The sequence below is a fragment of the Miniopterus schreibersii genome (assembly GCF_964146895.1).
Source record: "Miniopterus schreibersii genome assembly, chromosome: 4".
NCBI lineage: Eukaryota > Metazoa > Chordata > Mammalia > Chiroptera > Miniopteridae > Miniopterus > Miniopterus schreibersii.
Window position 1 is genome coordinate 55362334 of NC_138105.1, and position 22646 is coordinate 55384979.

Sequence of the window (22646 nt, forward strand, 5' to 3'; positions counted from 1 at the left end):
AAGGATCTGAAACCAAGACTACTCTATCCAGCAAGGCTATCATTCAAGATAGTGAAATAAAGAGCTTCCCAGACAAAATAGGGCTAAAGGAGTTTATCACCACCAAACCAGCATTGCAGAAAATGTTAAAGGGACCGCTGTAATGTGAAGTAGAAATAGAAGCATTGCAAGAAATGTTAAAAAGACTGCTATAATAATAATAAGAGAGAGAAAGATAGGCGTAAAGAATTAAAATGGCAATAAATAAGGACCTATCGATAATAACCTTAAGGACTTTAAGGGAGAGATCAACTGCTATATAGTCATAGTCATGGACTTTAACACCCCACTGATTTCACTGGATAGATCTTCAGACAAAAAGTCAACACAGAAACAGTGACTCTAAATGGCACACTAGATCAGATGGATTTAATTGATATTTACAGAACATTTCACCCCAAAGCTGCAGAATATACATTCCTCTCAAGTGCACATGGGTCATTCTCAAAGACAGACCACATGTTAGGACACAAAACAAGCCTCTACAAGTTCAAGAAGACTGAAATCATATCAAGCATCTCAGATCACAAGGGCATGAAATTAGAAATCAACTACAGTAAAAACATTCAAAAACATTCGAACACATGGAGGCTAAATAACATGTTATTAAACAATGAATGGGTTACCAATAAGCTCAAGAAAGAAATCAAAAACTTCCTGGAAACAAATGAAAATGAACACACAACAACCCAAAAGCTATGGGACACAGCGAAGGCAGTCCTAAGAGGGAAGTTCATAGCACTACAGGCCTATTTCAAAAAGCAAGAAACATTTTTAGTAAACTATCTAACCCTGCAACTTAAAGAATTAGAAAGCTCCCCTGTGAAGCCATCCGGACCAGGGCTCTTGTTTGCTGGGAGTTTTTTTTATTACTGCTTCAATTTCATCAGTTGTTATTAGCCTATTCAGGTTTTCTGATTCTTCCTGAATCAGTTTTACATGATGTCACTCAGATGTGAAATCTAATAAACAAAATAGACTCAGGAACAAAACAGATTCAGAGACACAGAAGCATGGAACAGTCTGAGGGATCTCAGTGGGAAGGCAGGGGTGGGGGAGTGGGTGGGGAGAGATTAATTAAAGAACTTATATGCATATATGCATAACCCATGGACACAGACAATAGTGTGGAGAAGGCCTGTGAGGGGAACAGATGCGGAGTGGAGGGGATGAATGGGGGGGGGGGGGGGGGGAGGAGGATATCTGTAATACTTTCAACAAGAAACATAAAATTTTTTTTAAAAGGTAGCATACCTCATCAAAAATGACATATCTCATCCTTTTCACCCACATTTGATTACGAGGTGATAGCAAGAGTATTTCCAAACACTGAGGCACTGTCACCAATATCTGTTAAAAAAAAAAAAAAAGGAAACCATTGACTTAATTATTTTTAACTGTCCCACCTCCCCCCCCTTTTCCTCCCCAGACCCCACCCTTCCCTTCCTTTTAAACATCAGTAAAATATTTTAGATGATACAGTATGTTCATATTAGCATTTCCGTTAAAACAATCATCTCATTTGTGGAAAAACAAAACAAATTTGTGTAACAAATGTATGTTGTGGTTGATATATTCAAAAAGTTAAGCTTGTTTCATTAAGAAACATTCCCCCATATAATATATTGGAAATACAATATCATCACAATTTGAAACCTTCGCCATTGAAAGAAGCTGCTTCCTCATATTAAAATTTCAGAGAAGTATGTTACTTTGTATAGAAAATACAATTTTTTGAAAGTTAACCACATTATTAAACAAAAATAATATAAATAATGTTAAAATACAAATATATTTCACAGGGTAATTGTGAATTTAATTTATCCTCACATTAAAACCTTGAAGTACCTATCAAAGTGCCTTAATACGAATTATTATTTACTATGTGTTCCTGTCGGTGACATACCTGACAATTCAAGGCGTCATGACGGTAATCTCTTGTAAACACTCCACACACCACCAATCCTTTTGGCAGAGCTTTGGTAAATAAACTGCAGATAGTTCCTACCACTTGATTAACCAGAGCCTTAAATCACAAAAGACACAATCTGCTATTCAGTCATTATTGACAACACTGAAAAAATTGTTTAAAGTTACCAAGTATTTGTTCCAACAAATTTACATGCAAAAAGTACAGCACCAATTTTATATAACTCTTTCTTAATAAAAGAATTACTTTCACCAAATGCTTCCTACTGGCTCCATTTTAAAGTTTTCCTTAATGTATAATCTATCACAGTTCTTAATGAGCTAGCTAAAGACAATAAGCAACAATCTCTGCCACGTAAATGGGATATATATTTGAACAGGTGAAATGAGATGATGATTTTTTATTTAAAATTCTAATTGGTTCTCCAATAATCGGCATATTACTTAACTTCCCTGAGCCTCAGCTTTCTCACCTGTAAAGCGAGAGTGTTGGGTGATAGGATAGAGATGATCCCTCCCAACACTAGCATTCTGAATTTCTTCTCTCACTGCATCTTTAAGGCCTGCAATTAAGTATTCTCCTTAGGAAGGAGAGAGGAAAGAATATGCCAAGTCCCTTCTAGATGAAGAGAAAAATTCTGATTTAGCCAAGCACCTCTAGACATCGTTTTAAACAGGTTCCTAAAGGAAGAGCCTATAGCACTTGGAATCATCAGGGGCTATTCTGCAGAGCATGAAAGCGAAATGAGAAAGGCTGCTTTTCCCTCCCCTGTCCTCTCTTATGAACTTATCTATCCTCTCTTAACCCTGGCACGGATATCATATGGTTTCTTTGAGCAAAATTCTCTAAATCATTAAATCCTTATTTTTAATAAGTGCTGGACCTAAGGAGGTTTAAGCAATAAAATGAATAAAAAATAAGGGTGAATAGTACCATTATTGATCACTGTTTGCACCCAGACATATTATAATATGCCTTACATATATCATCTCACTTAATCCTTAGAATAAAAGCACAGTGGCCCCTTTCCCCCCATCCACAAAGCATATATTTCAAGCCTACCAGTGGATGCCTGAAACAGGGGGTAGTAGTGAACCTTATATACAGGGACTATGTTTTTTCCTATACTTATATACCATTTCACTTAAAGGAAGCATTTTACAGCTTCTCCTTAGCATATCCAAATTGCCTGTCACTACTTTTGCACGTTGGGGCCATTATTAAGTAAAATAAGGTTACTTGAACACAAGCACTGCCATACCACAGCTAATCTAATAACCGAGAGGGCTGCTAAGTGGTTAATGGGCAGGGAGTGCACACTGCGAAGATACCCTGGATGATTCACATCGCGGACAGGGCAGAATGGGACCACGCTACTCAGAACAGCACACAATTTCACAGTTATGAATTGTTTAGTTTTGGAAATTTCCATTTAATATTTTCGGACCATGGTTGACCATGGATAACAAGAACCATGGAAAGCAAAACCATAGATGGGGGGGGCTACTGTATAATGTAAGCATTATTATCCTCTGTTTCCAGACAGAGAAACTAAGGTAAGAAACTGGCTCAAGATCACTCAGCCCATGAGCACTCACATCCATGACCGCAGTGCTGGAGCCTGCACCCTCTGGTACCTCACTGTGATTAAGGGCACAAACAACAGTCAGGGAAAATTACTGTAAGATACACGGTGTCATATGCACACAATACCTTTGTTGGAGCAACATACACAATCACCCCATCATCACTCTCTCTCAGGATTTTCTCCATGCAGTAGTAAGAAGCATAGGTTTTCCCGGATGAAGTCGGGGCAACAATTACAGCAGATTCATTATTATCTACGACATCAAGGAGTTCCCTCTAGATAAAAAAAAACAACACATTTCATTTTGAAAATACATATTTAGTGTCAAATTTTAATTTGACAACAATATCTAAGGCAAATTAGTATTCACAGTTCCTTCTGAGACATAGTAGTGTACCAGGTCACAGAGATGCAGAAAACAGACTGATAGCTGGGGGGGGGGGGGGGCTGGATTAAAAAGTGAAGGGATTTAAAAAAATACCTCATAGACAGAGACAAGAGCATGGTGATTACCTGAGGGGCAGAGGGAAAGCGGGGTCAGGGGAGGTGGGAGAGGGTAAAGGGGGGATAATTGGTGATGGAAAGAGACTTGACTTGGGTGGTGAACACACAATGAGATGTGAACCAACTGTTTCCATCAAGTTTCTTCACTGATTCATGCTGCAGATTTTTTCAGTAAATACCTGCCATGTGTCTGGTATAAAATGTTGAACCCTGGGATCTGGATCACTTCTTTCTTCTCGAAGTAAGTAAGGGCCCATATATGTTAACTGAAATCGAGCTGCTCCCATATGAACTGAATATTTAGAAATATCCTTCTCAGTACCTGATTTCTGCACCTAAAGTAAATATTACATGTTAGATTTTCATATTTAAGATTTTTAATCTGGGCAAGAAAATTATTATCAATCATGTTGTAGTTTGCTTTGCTTCAACAAGATTATTATTTTATGTTTCACAATTGTTCAGAGTTAACAATGGAAGATAAGATATAGACACTGTATCTTCACTTTAATTTTTAAAATACTATTGCACTACCATGTGCACTACCATGTTCCATAGAATATAAGTAAAATTCAATATGAAGTTAGTCTTTTAATTATAAATCAGCGTAATCTTTGATAATTGTTAAATATGAACAACCACCTACACACACACACACGCACGCACAAACAATAAAATCTGTGTTTCAATCGAGGAACTCTTGCCAATCTTAAAAGGGCATCTTTAGTAAAGGATATATTCTTATAAGAATCTATATAATGAATACATAGTATCTCACAAATTATTTTACTCAAAGAATTCTACCCAATGATTAAATAACTCTTATCACTGAGGAATCCACCACAACAAACTTGGCCTCTATTCTGCTATTGAAGTTTCAATAACACTTGATTATGATACTATTAGCAAAGCATGGGACATATAAATTCATATATTACAGTGTTCTGGTTGAGAATGTATCATAAAACATGTTTTTAAATACTGATGGCTTGAAGAAGAAAATCTCTCACTTAAAAATTACCATAAGTATAATTAAAAATTTTAAATTAGCAGTATTTTTTTTATTTACTTTCTTGTTTCAGAAAAAAGAAAAAAAATGTAATAGTTTTGGTTATGTAATAATAAAGTAAATAGCTTATTTCAGAGCTGGAGCATAAACTCCAGATCTGGAGTTGGAAACAATGAGGACCTAGAGATTCTGTCCATTATCATCTAGGTTTATTATTATTATTATTGTTATTATTTTAAGAAAGAAAGAATTGCTTTCCTAGAGCTTGTGAATTTATTTTAGGAACCCCTCCCCAACTTCTCAGGTCCTTCAAAGGAGTGGGGAAACATAGCTCTCCCTTGGTGGGAAATATGCTATATACTCTTGCAGGATGAGGTAAGAATAGAACAACCAAAGAAAGAGACGTCTTGTCCATACTGTGGTTGGACCTAGATTATGAACTCATCTCATATTCTGCATTGAGATATTTTTCTACAGTGTAATACATTTCTATATCACAAGGCTTCAAAGGTCTTGTTAAATATTGCAGTTGAATTTTAACTATGGCACTTGGGTAATCAAAATGCTTTTTCCATGCTGGATGTGAAGTAAAACAGAGCAGAACAAAAGCCTCCTGGAAGAGCTCTCCAGGGGGGTCTCTAGAATTGCCAACAAGTGTCCCAAAGTCATCCTGAGATTATGGGAACAAGATGCAGCCAGAAAGGATTTATGGGCCCTGTTAGCATTCTTCAGGACTGGGCAATCTGGCAAAAGGCTAGATCTCTGTGGTGGGTCAGTATGAAGACTCGGGAAAGTTATAGAGCCATTCAAGGAAGGACTGTTCAGGAGGAAATGCAAGGCTAACTATGCACCTTTCTGGCTCCAGTTTCAAATACCACCACTTTGGGAGTTAAAATTTTAATATATGAATTTGGGAGGGGGGACACAAACATTTAGACCATAGCACCCCTAGTACAAATAAAACATTTATTCTAGGTAAAAAGACATCCATAAAAATTATTAGATCTGTGTTTCTACAGAATGACAAATAGCTAACCATTAACTTCATCTAATAGACATTAATTCTGAATAGATTCCATAAAATATTTTATACACACACGCATATAGGAATGTCACGTAATATTTTCTGTAGCATCTACCTGAGGACATAATGAATGCGCCAAATTGTCAAATCCAATGTATTTTAGGTATTTGGCTAATTTTTGTCGATGTGTATTTTTTAATAGTTCTGAATGTTTTTCATGGATTGTATGAATCCTTTTCATCAAGTTAATTATTATGTTTATATCTCTGGATTCTGCTTCTGTTTTAAAAACAAACAAACCACATTGTCATGCATAACTTAAGTGTCATGTGATATTGATACTAAAACCCCAAAGCTGATTTAATTTTATGGCTGGATAAGAAAAACATATCATATGAATCACTGATAATAATTGAGGAATTCATAGTGGCTAGTAAATTCATAACAGTTAGAGTGTGGCCTCGAGTAAGAGTAGGATTGACAGCTTTAGCAAATAAAAATACAGGATGTTTAGTTTGAGATATATATTTCATGACATATACTTAGAGCAAAAAAACCAAATTGCTTTTTATCTGAAATTCAAATTTACTTGCCTGCACTTGATTTAGGAACTTGAAAAGTTACATTTCTAAGCTTTATTTTCTTTATATCGAAATTGGGGATACTAATAATAGGTCTCACCTCATATGGTTATTATAAAGTTTAAACAAATTAATTTATGTAAAATTGTACAATAATGGCAGCTGTTATTAATCATAAGGATTAATGTGGAGAATGGGCTGAATTGACATTATTTTATTCTTTTTGTTGTTGTTAATTCTCAATAGAGGATATTTTTTTCATTGATTTTTAGAATGGAAGGGAGAGAGAGAGAGAGAGAGAGAGAGACAGGAACATCAGTGTGAAAGAGACACATCTATTGGTTGCCTCCGGCACACACCCCAACCAGGGCTGGGGATTGAGCCTACAACCGAGGTACAAGCCCTTGCCTGGAATTGAACCAGGGACCTTTTATTTAAAGACATTTCTAAAATTAATATTTTATGTACCTGGTTTTAAACAGCATTCCATCCATAATTTGAAACAGGCATCCAATCCTACCATTTCTGCAGCGAATTTTACAGAGTTAACAGGGCATGTTTGGAGAAAATCTTCCAGTTGTTTTATTCCAGAATTAGGATTTTCTTTAATTTCCTTTTTAATACATACAGATAAGTTTTTCCATCTTTCTTCCTCTTTTTCCTCTAGTTTAGCTAGCTGTCTCTTTTGGTTTTTCTCAATAAGTTTTTCTGCCTTTGTCTTAAAAAAACACAAAGAAATAAGAAAAATCAACAATAAAACAAATTTTTCCATGATAATACATTTGATTTTTTTTTTTTTCCAATACACTTCTATTGGATCTTTAAAATATCACAAAGAAGTCTGAGGAATCATTTAGCACCTTTAATGTTTCTACAGCTGAACAACTTAGATCTTATCAGCCTGCTGAACTGTTCCCGTTTTAGAAACAGATCCCATCTGAAATTTTTCTGATAATCTTGTTTTAACTGTCTGGTTTGCAGAATCAAAGCAGCTAAATTTGATACAAGTTCAATGTCATTTCCTTTAAGAATTAACTCACCTTTCTGGGCTTGAGATACTATACATGCAATGCCTGACCGCACCTGAACTCTGCAGATGTATTTTTCACCCAAGAAATTTCGGATTTCAACAAGAGAACCATCCTCCTGAATAACAATGTCGATGGGGAAGTGAGCATACAAAGACCTGGTCTTGTAACTAAAGCCCAGTATAACAACCTCAGCCGTGTTCTACACGTGACCACACATAGTGCAAATGGTAGCCAGTTCCCCTCTGCTTCCCACTCTTTGGTCAATCTGGAGCCTGTTATTTTTTTCCAAGGACACTGAGTTCTACATTGATGTGACTGACATGACAGACGTCCCTCTGCAGGGTGCCTGAGGCCTTTCACAATAACTGCGTCCCTTCACAGTGATGTGGACATTTTCTGGAATGCTGAGAGTCTGATTGCTGAGGACGGTCTTCACCCTCTCAAAGAGCTAATGTCTTTCAATGTGATGTTTCTTGACAGAAATAGTTAATATCTCAAGCCCTTAGTTTACCACTTAGCACACTGAAGTAGAGCATCTAAGAGGACCTTAGGGTCCCGAAAAATTAAATGTAAACATCTGTATTTACACAAGCAGGATAATTCAGCGTTCCTTTCTTTCTTCTTTCTATCCTCACCTTTTCTCTTCTTCTTTTTACTTTTTAAAATTGTTAACGCTATTACAAATGTTCCCCATTTCCCCTCCCTTTGCCCACCTCCACCCAGCCCCCTCTCCCCACTCCCTCTGGCCATCAGCACACGGTACCTGTGTCCACAGGCTATGCATATATGTTCTCTGGCTAATCTCTTCAGCTATTATTTTCTTAACCCATATGCTGAAGACCAGTTTTCTAGCATTCCAAGTCTGTGGGGTTGGGTCTAAGAAAAACCATTTTAAACTCATATCCAATTAGGATATATACATTTTTATAAAACTAAACAAAGTATGATATAACCACAAAAACTAGTCAGGAGAGTAGCATGCTATGCTTTATAGGAAAACAAATGTAACTCTTGCCCAGTGATTGCAAGAAGAAACATAGTAAGTCCAAATGGGATACAAAGTCATCAGGTCTAATATTGTAATATCTGGACTACCGTAGGCAGAAGGGAATGCTGCCATAGCCAATCGCTGTAACAAACTCTAGTCCAGAACTCAGGGCACGTCCTTATTTAACTCCCCTCCACCTTCCACCTCCTAAATGTGAAGCAGTGGACCACCTCAGGAACTCCAGGGTACCAATTAAGTGATGTTAGCTCCTCATGGGAGTGACACAGCCTAACCAGAGGTAAAAACATATCCTTGGAGGGAGAGGTCTACAAGATCAACATCCAGAAAAAATGAACTTCCTTAAGCACAAAATAGAGAATAAAGAATAAAGACTAAGAAAATATTTTCAACATATATGACAAAGATAGTAACTAATCAGAAAGACTATATGCACCCCTATGTTCATAGCAACATTATTTACCATAGCCTAGATCTAGAAACAGCCCAAATGTTCATCAGTAGATGAGGGGATAAAAAAGCTGTGGTACATTTACACCATGGAATACTATGCAGCCTTAAAAAATCTTTTTTACAACAGCATGGATGGACCTGGAGAGTATTATGCTGAGTGAAATAATCTAGTCAGAGAAGGACAAGTATCACCTGATTTCACTTACATGTGGAATTTAATGAACAAAATAAGCTAACGAAAAAAATAGATACAGAGACATAGAAGCATATAATCTACTGACGAATCTCAGAGGGAAGGCAGGGGTGGGTGGAGAGAGATTAACCAAAAAATTTATATGCGTATATGCATGACCCTTGGACACGGACAATAGTGCTATGAAGGCCGGGGTGGGGGGTGAGGTGGAGGAGGTCAGTTGGGGGAAAAAGAGGACACCTGTAATACTTTCAACAATAAAGATAAAAATTTTAAAACTATATAAAGGAAACTTTTTTGGGGAAAAAGCACATCATGAATAAAAATGACTGAAAGTTTGTATGTCAATATGTTAATAGTGTTTATCTGTGGTATGTGAGAATAGACTTTTCTTTTCTCCCCTTTTTTCTTATCTGTTTTTCTATATTTCAAAAGAAATAATTAAACAAATAATAGCATGCAATACCATAGATTATACAGCCTCAAAAATGTGCTTCAAGAGATTTTTAATAACAGGAAGGAAAAATGACTACAAGGAAGTGCACTAAATGTTAAAATCCTATTATGATTTTGTTTTCTTCATTACACTTTTTTTTTTTCCATTTTAAAAGTATTTTATAAGTATCTTTTGTAATTCATGGTTAGTATTTAGAGTCTACTTGATTTGACAGTTACTCTTTTTTTAGAAAAAGGATTTTTTTCTTCTCCGATTACACATGAGATTACCGTTGTGAACAATGCTGGATATTGTTCATGAAGATCCCACATGGAAGGAGTAGAACCTTAGGACGCCCACAAGACTTTGCCCTAATGGGTCAAGAATGTACCTGGTGTGTTTTTTTCTTTTGCACTGAAGAATTTTCTGGAGGTGGCAGAGCTCTTCCTCTTGTAATCCTTACTGATTTGTCACTTCCTATCAAAGATTTTCCAAAGACATGATAAAAATGATGTAATTTCTGCATGTCCCTTCTTGCTTTGGCATTTTGGGATTTAGCTGTAGGAAATAAATATATCATTAAAATATGCTGACAATGATCTTTATAAATAAGAATTTCATTTAGAAAGCATCCGTGAAAAAGTCTTTGACAAACAGCCTTAAAACTTGCACTCATCTAGTTACAGGCATACTAGAGACTGAGAGAGAGAAACTCAAATTATTTGAGCCGTATTTCAATAACATGGTAGAATCTAAATCAGCATCTGTTATTTGCATTTTCACTTTAGTACAACCTACTAGGCATTATGGGTACATCCCACAGAATAAGTCAATGGTCAGCTTATGCCCTACTTTTCTTCTAGGACATCAGAACCGCAAAAGAAACTTCAGCTCTTGGACATTTTTGATGGCACTGGGCATGGCGTCAAGAACAAAAGACACAAACACCCTGCAAGAGTTTCCAATTTGGAAACAGAGTCTCTGAAAACTACCCCCAAATTAGGTCAGAAACATTTGACTAAAACAACTAGTGAAGTTCCAGGTAATATCATAAAATGGACTCTGGAACAAGGTATTACCAATTTGCAAACTATTCTTAGTCTGCAGCAATACTGGACACAACTAAAAGGAATGTACAGTGGTACCTGGGTTTCCGAATGTGATCCGTCCTAGAGGGCCGTCCGAGCTCTGAAATGTTTGAAAACCGAGGGCTCCACAGCCGGCAGCTGGGCCTCAGGATCTTGCCCTCAGCGGAAGCCATGGGGCATGTTCGACTTCCGAGGTGTGTTCGAAAACCGAAGCATTTACTGCCAGGTTTATGGGGTTTGAAAACCGAAATGTTCGTCAACAGAGACGTTTGAAAACTGAGGTGCCACTGTATCTTTTTCCAAGCAGCTGCTGGAGTAAAATGGAAACCTGATCATGCTGCTCATATGGTTTGAAGATCTTAGCTGCTTCCTGTTGCTCTTCTATTACTCAAAATCCTCACAAAAGCCTGCATGGTTCAGACTCATCCCACATCACTCTCTGTGCTACAGGCTCTCTGGCCACTTCCTTGTTGGTCCCCACCACTACCACACGCCTAGCTAACTATCTTCATCTTTCAGATTTAGCTTGAAAATGCCCCAACCCCTCAAGCCTACACTTGTCACACCCTTTGCACCTTATTGTCGTATTCATCGTAATTTTAAATAAGTATCTCTGCAATGGTTTGTTTAATATTGCTTTCCCTGCTAGACTGTAAGCACTACAAGAGCAGGAACATATCTTTCATGTTCTCTGCTGGCTTCCCGGAGCCCAGTCCAAAGCTGGGCACATAGTAACTCTCAATTCATAGGATAGACGCTGAATGAGTGTGTCGGAGTCCTGTAATACCAATCCAGCTGTGACTTCCCAATCTATAAGGAATCCTAATTGTGTGCAACTGATTTTTTAAGTTTTCCTGTATTGATTTCCCTGTACCATTTTTATTTTTTTAATTATTTTTTAAAAATTTATCTTTATTGTTGAGAGTATTACAAGTGTCCCATTTCCTCCCCCCAAAATTGACCCCCTTCACTTCACTCCCACCCCCTCCCCAGGCCTTCACCCCATTATTAACTGTGTCCATGGGTTATACATATATGCATATAACTTCTTTGGTTAATCTCTTCCCACCCTCCACTCCCCCCCCTTCCCTCTTTCCTCTGAAATATGATCGTCTGTTACATGCATCAATGTCTCTGGATCTATTTAGTTCCTCAGATTCTTTTGTTCATTAGCTTCTTCTTAAAGAAGACTCTTCAACTTTTCTTGTAGTGCTGGTCTGGTGGTGATGAACTCCTTTAGCTTTTTCTTATCTGTGGAGCTCTTTATTTGACCTTCAATTCTAAATGATAGCTTTGCTGGGTAGAGCAATCTTGGTTGTAGTTCCATGTTTTTCATCACTTTGAATATTTCTTGCCACTCCCTTCTGGCCTGCAAGGTTTCTGTTGAGAAATCAGCTGGCAGTCGTATGGGTGCTCCCTTGTAGGTAACTAATTGCTTTTCTCTTGCTGCTTTTAAGATTCTCTCTTTGTCTTTCACCTTTGGCATTATAATTATGATGAATCTTGCTGTGGGCCTCTTTGGGTTCCTCTTGTTGGGACCCTCTGTGCTTCCTGGACTTGTAAGTCTATTTCTTTCCCCAAGCAGGGGAGGTTTTCTGTAATTATTTTTTCAAATAGGTTTTCAATTTCTTGGTCTCTTTCTTCCCCTTCTGGCACCCCAATAATACTAATGTTGGGCCTCTTGAAGTTGTCCCAGAGGCTCCTTATAGTATCTTCATATTCTGGATTCTTTTTTCTTTTTGCTCTTCTGGTTGGGTGTTTTTTGTTTCCTCATGTTCCAAATTGCTGATTTGATTCTCACGTCCTCTACTCTACTGTTGATTCCATGTAAATTATTCTTCATTTCAGTTCCTGTAGCTTTCATTTCAAATTGGTACTTTATTATGTCATCGATTTTCTCAGTTATTTCCCTAATAGTCTGCTTAAACATCCTTATAAACAAACTTCTGAACTCTGTATCTTTTAGCTTGTTTGGATCTATTTCATTTAGTTCCTCTTCTAGAGATTTCTTCTGTTCTTTCCTTTGTGACCTGTTTCTTTGCCTCCACATTTTGGCTGCTTCTAGGTGTTTCTTTCTATGTATTGGGTAGAACTGCTTTGTCTCCTTGAATTTGTAGCGTAGCTTTGTGTAGTAGGTGTCCTGTGGGGTCCAGTGCCTCAGCCTCCCCAGTCACCTGAGCTGGGCCTTCTAGGTGCTCCCCTGTGTGGGCTGTGTGCACTGTCCTGTTGTAGTTGAGCTTTGGTTGCTGTTGGCGTCACTGGGAGGAATTGACCTGCAGGCCAATCGGCTGTGAGGACCAGCTGCAACTATAGCCAAAGAAGTGCTGTGCTGGAGACACCCCTATGGAGCAGGATTTACTTCAGTGGGACTTTAGTGTTCACCAAGTGCTCCCCTTGAGTGGGTCACTTGTGGATGTGGTAGGGTTGTAATCCAGCGTGGTTGAGTCTGACTACCAGGTGCACTGTCTCTGGGGCCTCCCGGGAGGTGCACAGTCAGCCTCTGCCAGTGCCTTGCCCAGGGCCACCCAGCCTGAGCTACACAGCAAACCGTAGTTGGCTGCTATTTCTGCTGGGCTTAGATGCGTCCAGGAGAGGCCAAGCTATGAGCCAATGCAGGCTGCCGCTAGTGCCAGGCCTGGGGCCGCTTATCAAGCCGTATGGGGCCTGTTGCTGCTTGTTTGAGAGGTTTTAGGAAAGTCCTAAGCATGAGACTGGAGAGGCCACTTGCACAGAAAAGCCCCTGGAAATGGCCTGGACGAGCCTGCAGGTGGGGAGGGGCGGGGCCCCCGGGAATCACGGGGCGGGGCCAAAGGGGTGAGTCAGGTGCTGGCGACTCAAACATGGCGCCTGCCTGCGGCTGTGCGGGGTGGACTCGCCGAAGGAGCCATGGCCTCCGCCAGCCCTTCTGCCTGGGAGGAAGCCACCCTCCGCCTCTCACCCGGATTCCAGGCAGGTTAGTTCCCCCCCGAGTGTCCCAGGTCCTTTCAGGCTGCTGCCCGGCGCTGGGCTCAGAGGGAGCGTCCGAGTGAGTCCGTGCCGGGCCCTTTAGAGGAGCTGCTGGGGCTCCCGCAGCCTCCGCGACCCTCAGCCACAGTCCCCGCTTGATTCACAGCCAGAAGTTGTGGGGACGTCTCTTCCCGGCCCTGGAGCCCTGGGCTGGGGGCCTGCTGTGGGGCCGGGCCCCCTCGCCCCTCCAGGAAACCCCCACTGCCAAGATTCCCTCCCGGGTTTACCCCGCGGCACCAGGTGTGGGCCCGCGGCCGCGTCTCCCTGATTCAGCCCCGACCCGCCTGCGTCTCTGCCCCTCCTCCTGGTCTCGATGCTCCTTCAGCTCCCTGGTTGTGGGGCTTCTGTGCAGCCAGATCTCAGGAGGCTCTGGGTGACGGTGGTTCTGTGTTTATTCTGATGTGGCTGCGGGAGGCGGCGGGTGCAGCTGTTACCCACCCGCCATCTTGTTCCTCCCTCCCTGTACCATTTTTAAATCCAAGAAGATAACAAGATTAGAAAACTACATTAGCCCATAATATTTCACTGCCAAAATAATTACTAGATTATTTGAATATTTATTACTTATTGCGCTTAATAATTATTAAACAGTATTTTAAAGCAAATAATTAATATAATAGTAATTTGGGCAAATAATGAAAACATAATGTGATTAATGAAGGTATGGGGTCTCATGAGATAATACAACAGGAATTTTTAATTGAGAAGAGCAAAGAACTAAAGAAACATTAATAATAACATATAAAGTAATTGTTGCAGCAACCTAAGAAAAATTTTTAAAGATCCTCATCTCAACAAAACGATTCCCTCCCTCCATCAATAGACGGATTGGAATCTCATTTTTCATACTGTAGAAACCAGGTTCTTCCTGGTTCTGATGTAAAAGGCATTGGAAATGTGTATGGTGGCCTGAGACAGAGAAGGAAAAGACTATAAATTAGAGTTCATTAGTTTCAGATGACTCATTTTTTATTATACATAGGATACAATTCTTTGATATATAGGAATGTTGAAAATGTTGATGATATTATTTACACTTACTATCACTGTCGCACTTTGTCCGTTCAAAATCATCACTGAGAGGTCTAGAAGAATGCCAGTGTGTGAGTTCATCAAATTCTTTCTTCTTACAAAGAGATGTAACAGCTGGGTCATCACTGAGGAAAAAATTTAAAAAGCATACATTATAATACACATATGATTTTTTTCGGTTTCTACTATAAGGCATTAACTTATTTAATGGGTCTCTACCTTTAATTTTATAATTATAAATGAACAAGATATGGTTTTTTAAAAATAATGAATCTCATGAAGAAAGCGTCAAGAAGCAGGGAAAGATAGCTGTAGAACTGTCATCTCTAGAGCAATAAAGAACACATATTAAGAATTTATTTGTATGTCAGATTTAATTAGGCACCAAATAATAGAGTGTATATATAGCATTACCTATAAGAGATGATATTTCTAAAGTTGAGAGACACTCCTAGATTCTTTTAGCTTGTTTGTGTATATGTGTGTACTTGTAGAATATTTCAGACATATAGAAAAAATTAGAGAGTAATTGACACCCATGAGCCAAGCTATTCATTTATTCCAAGGTATTTATTTGAGTTCCTGCTGTGTGCCAGGTACTCTTCTAGATGCTAAGAATATGTTAATGAACAAAACAGACTTTTAAAAATGTCTGGATTTTATATACTAACAGAGGGTTACAAACAACAAAGAAATTTAAAGGTAAAACAAGGTCATGCATCACTTAATGACGGGACACATTCTGAGAAACGCCTTGTTAGGCAATGTCCTCACTGTGTGAGCATCACAGAGTGCACTTACACAAGACTGGATGGCACAGCCTACTGCACACCTAGGCTATATGTTATAACCTATTATTCCTAGGCTACAAACTTGAGAAACATGTTGTGGTACTGAATTGTAACATAATGGTAAACATTTGTGTATCTAAATGTATAAACACTTGCAGGGACAGGGAGAGGGCTGTGGAGGGAAGTGTCTTCAGAGAGAGAATAGATGCCAGGAAGAGGGAGGAAGAATAGGGCAGAGATTGAAAGTAACCCAGAAAGAGAAAGTTCAAGAAGAGAAATAATAAAAAGGAAAGGGAGAGGAAGAGAGAGGGCGTGAGAGAGCAGGAAGGGACCAGGAAAAAAGAGGTAATGAGAAAAGGAAGGGATATGAGTGTGTGCACATGAATGTGTGTGAGTGTCCATGTGCACGCATGTGCCTCTGCAGGGCGTGGGTCATGGGAAGGGCAGGCTCCCGGGTCCCTTCCTCCCCCGTCCACTCTTCCCACTCCCTTGCCAACTCAGGGCCACAGCCTTGGGCAGGTACAGAGCAGTGTACTGATCCTCCTTGTATATTTAAACCACCCAGAGCCTGCAGTAAATTCAGCATCATAGTTTGGTCCAGCCTTTTCTTTCAACATCACAAGCTTTTTGCTTATAAACCATTATAATCTTATAGGCCCTCTGTTGTATATGCAGCCAATGTTGACTGAACTGTCATTATGCAGTGCGTGGGTCTGTGTGCTATGCCAGATGGTGAAAAGCATGAAGGAGAAAAATAAAGCAGGGAGACAGGATAGTGAGTTCTGGGAAGAAGAGATGGTGTGATCTTAAGAAGAATGGTCAGGAAAAGCCTTGCTGGGAAGGTATTTGAGCAATGGGTAAAGGGTGGTCTGAGTCAGAACATTGGGAACAAATAGCACAGCAAGTAGATAGGCTGTGAGGTGGGACTATTGTGTTCAAGAAACACAATATCCAAGACATAGAAACAATCCAAGTATCCATTAACAGGTGGATGGATAAAGAAAATGAGATAAATCACTAGCTAGCTACCTAGATAGATAAGTAACTTATAGATAGACATGCACAATGGAATATTACTCAGCCATTAAAAAGAAGGAAATTCTTCCATTTGACATATGGATGGACCTAGAGGGCATTATGCTAAATGAAATAAGTCAGACAGAGAAAGACAAATACCATATGATCTCACTTCTATGTGGAATTAAAAAAAAAAAAAGCAAGCTCATAGAAACAGAGTAGAATGGTGGCTGCCAGGGGCTGGGGATGGGGGAAATGGGGAGATATTGGTCAAAGAATACAAACTTCTAGTTATAAGAGGAAAACTTTCTGGGGATGGAATGTACAGCATGGTGTCTTTAGTTAACAATACTGTATCATATACTTGCAAATTGCTAAGAGAGTATGTCTTAAATGTTCTCATCACACACAAAAGGTAATTAAGTGAGATGGTGGCTGTGCTAACTTTATTGTAATCATTTTGCAATACATTTTTGTATCAAATCATCGCATTGTACACCTAAAACTTACACAACGTTACATATGTCAATTTTATCTCTATACAGCTGGGGAGAGGGGGACGGGACAGTAAGGAGGCCAGCATGGACAGAGCAAGAGAATTTGGGAGAGATTAGGAGGAAATGAGGTCAAAGGGGTAAGGGGAAGTAGGTTGAGCACAGAGAGCAGTAGAGCCCCACAGTCCTTTGTATCTGAGTGAGCAGAAACTCCTAGGAAGGTTTCGAGCAGATGAGAGAAATAATCTGATTTTCCTCCACAGCATCACTCTGGCTGCTGTGCTAACGCAGTGAAGGAGGCCAAGGCAGGGGTCGTAGGAGGCCAGTTAAGGAACTACTGCAAGAGCGGAGAGATGATGACGGGTTGTACAGGGTGTGCAGGGTGGGCAGAGACCAGGAAAGGAATTACACTACATGTGTTTTCGAAGAACAGAAATGAGTTTGGCTGAAAGGCCGGGTGTGGTACGAGAACTCTAAAGAGTAGCCGAGCCTGCCCTGGCCGGTGTGGCTAAGTTGGATAGAGCACCTTCCTGTGCAACAGGTCGAAAGTTCAGTTGCCTATCAGGGCACATACCTAGGCTGCGGGTTTGATCCCCGGTGGGCGGGGGACAGGAGGCAACCGATGGATGGTTCTCTCTCTTTCTCTCTCTATCAAATCAATTAAAAAAAAAAGTAAGTAAGCATGATTCCAAACATTCTGGCCCAAGAAACTGGAAGAAAAGAGAAGATGGACATAGAATGCTGAGGGAACAGGAGGTTCCTGCCAGAAGATCAGGAGTTTGGCATTTATACATTGAGTTTGGGATGTCTGCGAGATATCCAACTAGAATCAGGAATTCAGAGGATTGAGTCAAGATACAATTTGGGGGATTCAAAGCAAACAAACAAACAAAAAATTGGAGCCCGGCCGGGCGTGGCTCAGCGGTTGAGCGTCGACCTAGGATCCTAGGCGATCGGGGTTCGATTCCTGGTCAGGGCACGTGCCCGGGTTGCGGGCTGCAGCCGATCAATGACTCTCTCATCACTGATGTTTCTATCACTCTCTCCCCCTCTCCTTTCCTCCCTCTGAAATCAATAAAGATATATATATAAAAAAAAAGAGACAAAAAACTGGAGATGTAAATTGAAGGCTTGCTAGCAAGAAACTGATATTTAAAGAGACAATTGAATAACCTCCTTGCTCCTCTTTGCTGCGTCAGGACATCTGTTTCCCTTTCCATTCCATTAAAATATATGACTCACATATAAGATTCATAGATTTAGCAAATAAAAACGTAGGTCACACAGATAAATTGGAATTTCAGATAAATAATGAATAAATTTTAGGATACTTCATGCAGCCTTACTCCAGTGTCAACTCCAGCAACCTTTCCTCGCCGAGAGAGTTACTCTCCTCTTACTCTGTTTCTTCCACTGAAGCTATAAACCTAGCTTACTGTCTTTCTCCTTACTATTTCCTTCTCATATCACTCTTGATGATTTCAAGATTCACATCTATGATTAGTTTCATATCTGGCCTTTAATTTATATATTTTGGCTACCACCACACCTCAGCCACCCATTAATCATACCCTTCATTGGTCCTACTATTACAGAGAAAAATGTAAAGGAGATATCTATGTGAGAAATGAAAGGAAGTTATTTAAGGAAGACATATAAGGGTTTTTTAAATTACAATAATCAATCACATCTAAAGCAAAATTCACTAAAATTATCATTAAAATTTATCTTCCAATGTGAAATTTTAATTGTATATGTACAATATAGACAACAATAAATCCAATTCACTATGTTCACTATGCCCAGTGACATGGATGGATGGATGAATAGAGAGATGGATATAGATAGATAGATATTATAAACAGGCAAAGTTTTTCTATAAATACCTGCTTAGAAAAGGTAGTTCTGACAAGATATCTCCAGCATAATCTTCTATAATCTCAGCCTTCAAAGGAATGAGTCCTAATTTATGAATTTCTTGATTTGATCCTGGTGGTATTTAGAAATATAATTAACATTTGAACACAAAACTCTAATAATTTACTGTGGTGATGCAAATGTTTATGGAACAGCAAAATTAGACATTTTCATCATTTATTTCAAAATAAATGATACTTCAATGGAATTGTTGCAAATCAGGATGTTTAGATCAACTTTATATTACTCCTAGTAAGGCACAAATGTAAATATATAGAATGAATTAATGTAGAATTTTATTTCAAGTTAAGTTGAAGGAATTTGAGAAACAGTGACCAAATCACTATGCAATCTAGAAAAGACGAATATTTATTCTGAACCACAGTAAGAAATATGCCTATTTCCCAATAGACCAAAACAAATAAGGTTTTATAAAAAAAATTTCAAATTTAATAATCAGTATTAATAAAATGAAATAGTAATAAAATAATTTCTGTTTCTTTGATTAATTGAAACTTAAAAAAAAAACTTTGTATATTTCATTTAGTCCAAATAAAATTTTTCCAGATAAATAAGCTGGTCTAATCTGTCAATCATAATCTCCTCAGGTCTACTTCCATACAAGTTGATTCCTTCATATGAGCCTTAGCAAACTTGCACTTTTTGTAGAAAATACAATAAAGATACTATTGTGATGTCCTCTGTGTCTGACTGTGGAGACAGATTTGCGTTCTAACCTTCTACCATAAATTTGCTATGTGACTGAACATACCCTCCCAAGATCTTATCTGTAAAATGAGATTGATAATACCAGGAGTAGGGCTGTTTTGAAAAACAAATCTAAAAATTCTTGTGAACAGCAAAGCAGCAAATCTCTCAGAATGGGTATCTCAGAAAGGGTAAAAACTCCCTTTCTCATGTCCTCACAATAAATAAATAAGCAAAGAAATGAATAAAACAATGGGAAGGCAAGGACAGTGTGTAAGCATGGATGTTAATCAGCAAGACTAACCCTGAAAAATATAAGACTTTAAGAGGTCAGATTTCTTTTCTAAACATGGATTGTACTGCTAATCTTTTTCTGTCCTGAATGAGATCAACGTTTAAAACTTGTCAGCACCTTTAGGTGATGTTTTCTTCTTTGTAAGAAATGGTCTGAGCGTTGTCCTCATGGGCATGGGTCCTCCAAAATCATCATCCTCTGATAACGTTAAGATTGTGTTCCACAATTCCTGATAGCCCTGTTTCAAAGTGTCACCCAATTCCAAATTTAGCCCTAGGTAGAAAAAAATATATGTTCAAATTATTAATTAAAATTGGAGTGATAGTCACTATATTTTATGTTTTATGAGTGTATGAATTATCTTATAAGTTTATGTCTGTATCTCATATTGGATGCTTAAAACAAAACAGAATAGGCTCTGACATATTTTTCATGTTGCATCTAATGTTATAAGAAGGTAAAAGTATCTTTGAACTGTTGCTGGTGTTGCTATATTTTTCTGTCACTCTTAACAAAACCAGATGGGCCAATGAGAAGTCAGCGCATGGGTCCAATATGATGGGTGAAGGAGTCAGGGGTCAGTATCGGGTGTTCTAAAGGTCATGCTGGAGGAAGCGGGGCAGGGCTTCAGCACTGTGCATCTTCATTTCTAAACATGATACGCCAGCCTGACACTCCTTTTCTGTTTTCACAGAATCAATACCTTGTCCAAAACAATCAGCAGCAAAGCTATGGTGTCATTTTATAACATGTAAATTATCTAATATATGAGAGATATACAATAAGTGGTAACATTTATCATAGTGTTCTAGGAGTAGCTCCCATAATCCTTCCATTTAAACTACCCCCCTCCCAATAGCTGATATTGTCTCACATGTAGTTTTGAGAGAATAAAATTCCTTATAAGGTTCTCAATGGAACCATTTACCTATTGTGAAAATGTAGAGTTTTCATAGACAATATTTGCAAAGAAAGCTTCCTATCCAATTGTAGTTAATTAATGAATAGCCCATTGCCATTACTTCTCAGATACAATTCTCACCTGCCCACTAAAAAATAAAAGACATAACTACACAGTTATTTAAAACATACCTCTATTATGTTCAATTTCATAATAATAAGCAATATTTTTCCACAAACTATCATCAGTTAAGTCAGGCAGGCCAGTGAAATTCACATTCCAATTATTCCTAGCTTTTAGTTGTTTTAGGATGAAAAATTGACATCTCTTTAGCTGGAAAAAAGACAAGAGAGAGGCATGACCCAATGATATAAAATCTTCCCAGAATGCTCATGTCTTCCTTAAACTTTCTTCAACGTGATCTACGCCTTATATTAAGAAAAAATAACTAAAGAACACATGAAAACACAATGCCACTGACCTAGCATTGACAAAATGTGACTGTATACTAGTGACTTACCTTCTTTATGCTTCATTTTTTATAAGATAACATGGCTAATCTACACCTTCCAAGGTACCTTGCAGCTCTATAATGAAATGATTCCTTTGAACTTATCACAATCATAAGCACAATAAATATTCTTCCATTGACTCAAAATAACAGTTATAGAAAAATAGTGGGTATTCATTGTTATTGTAATAGTTTCAATTAAAAGTTCGAATCCCCATCAGGGCACATGCCAGGGGTTATGGTCTAGATCCCTAGTAGGGGGCATGCAGGAGACAGCCAAGCAGTGACTCTCATCATTAATGTTTCTCTCTCTCTCCCCCTATCCCTTCCTCTCTCTGAAATCAATAAAAACATATATATTTTTTAAAGTTACATATGGCATCATTTAATGTTTTAGGGCCTAAATAAAACACAATGACATATCAAATGGGATTTCTTAAATATACGTTGAAAATGTCACCTGCATGCCTAATACCATTGTGCTGACAATGACTAGGTAATACAATCAACAATGCACTTTTACAACCATACAACTATGCTTTAATTTATTGTATAATTGTATTAACTTATTGTATGGGTTTCTCAATATCTCACAAAGGGACTGTTTTAGCTTTCTGTAACTTAGCATCCCTTAATCTCATACTGTGCTAAACCTAATGGAATAATTTTAATAATTTTACTCTTAGCAGGCTTAAGTTTAATAAAAGACATTATATAATATTTTCTTTGGTTAAAGTTTGCTCCAAAATGCAATTTTTTTTCTTCAGCTAAAGTGTTAACCCCAAAATAAGTTTGCACTACACTATACCGGCAATTTTCAACCGATGTGCTGAAAGAATTTTTCAAACATGCAGTACCTGACTACTTAGTCGAGGCACTGAACTTTTCCCCTTAGATTGTCAAATTAAAAAAATGACAACAGCCAGCACAACACTATAGCCTTCCAGTGTGAATGATTCAAAATTATACCTATTTTTGTCAGATTGACAACAATTATAATAATTTTTTGGTGTGCCGTAGAATTTTAGTAATAGCTTATGTGTGCCATGAGATGAAAAAGGTTGAAAATCGCTGCACTATACAAAAATATCA

At 38.4% G+C, this 22646-nt stretch overlaps 1 protein-coding gene and 1 pseudogene across 2 annotated transcripts in view; both read right to left on the reverse strand.

Moving 5' to 3' along the window:
* Nucleotides 1-22646, reverse strand: part of LOC308556080 (putative ATP-dependent RNA helicase DDX60) — a gene marked incomplete at its 5' end in the record, with an annotated part of 73302 nt that overhangs the window by 38471 nt on the left and 12185 nt on the right. Inside the window, 11 exons of the mRNA XM_081135131.1 lie at nt 1294-1389; nt 1946-2065; nt 3683-3832; nt 4241-4396; nt 6210-6373; nt 7144-7393; nt 10186-10352; nt 14930-15045; nt 19109-19211; nt 20260-20415; nt 21235-21376. Coding sequence (XP_080991257.1) covers nt 1294-1389; nt 1946-2065; nt 3683-3832; nt 4241-4396; nt 6210-6373; nt 7144-7393; nt 10186-10352; nt 14930-15045; nt 19109-19211; nt 20260-20415; nt 21235-21376 — 1620 coding nt within the window. The remainder of the gene's footprint in view (nt 1-1293; nt 1390-1945; nt 2066-3682; nt 3833-4240; nt 4397-6209; nt 6374-7143; nt 7394-10185; nt 10353-14929; nt 15046-19108; nt 19212-20259; nt 20416-21234; nt 21377-22646) is intronic.
* LOC308555597 (large ribosomal subunit protein uL6 pseudogene) lies at nt 7525-10126 on the reverse strand (annotated as a pseudogene). Its single transcript has 2 exons — nt 10085-10126; nt 7525-8154 (listed from the first exon to the last, which is right to left on the reverse strand). The product of its transcript is annotated as a large ribosomal subunit protein uL6 pseudogene (transcript).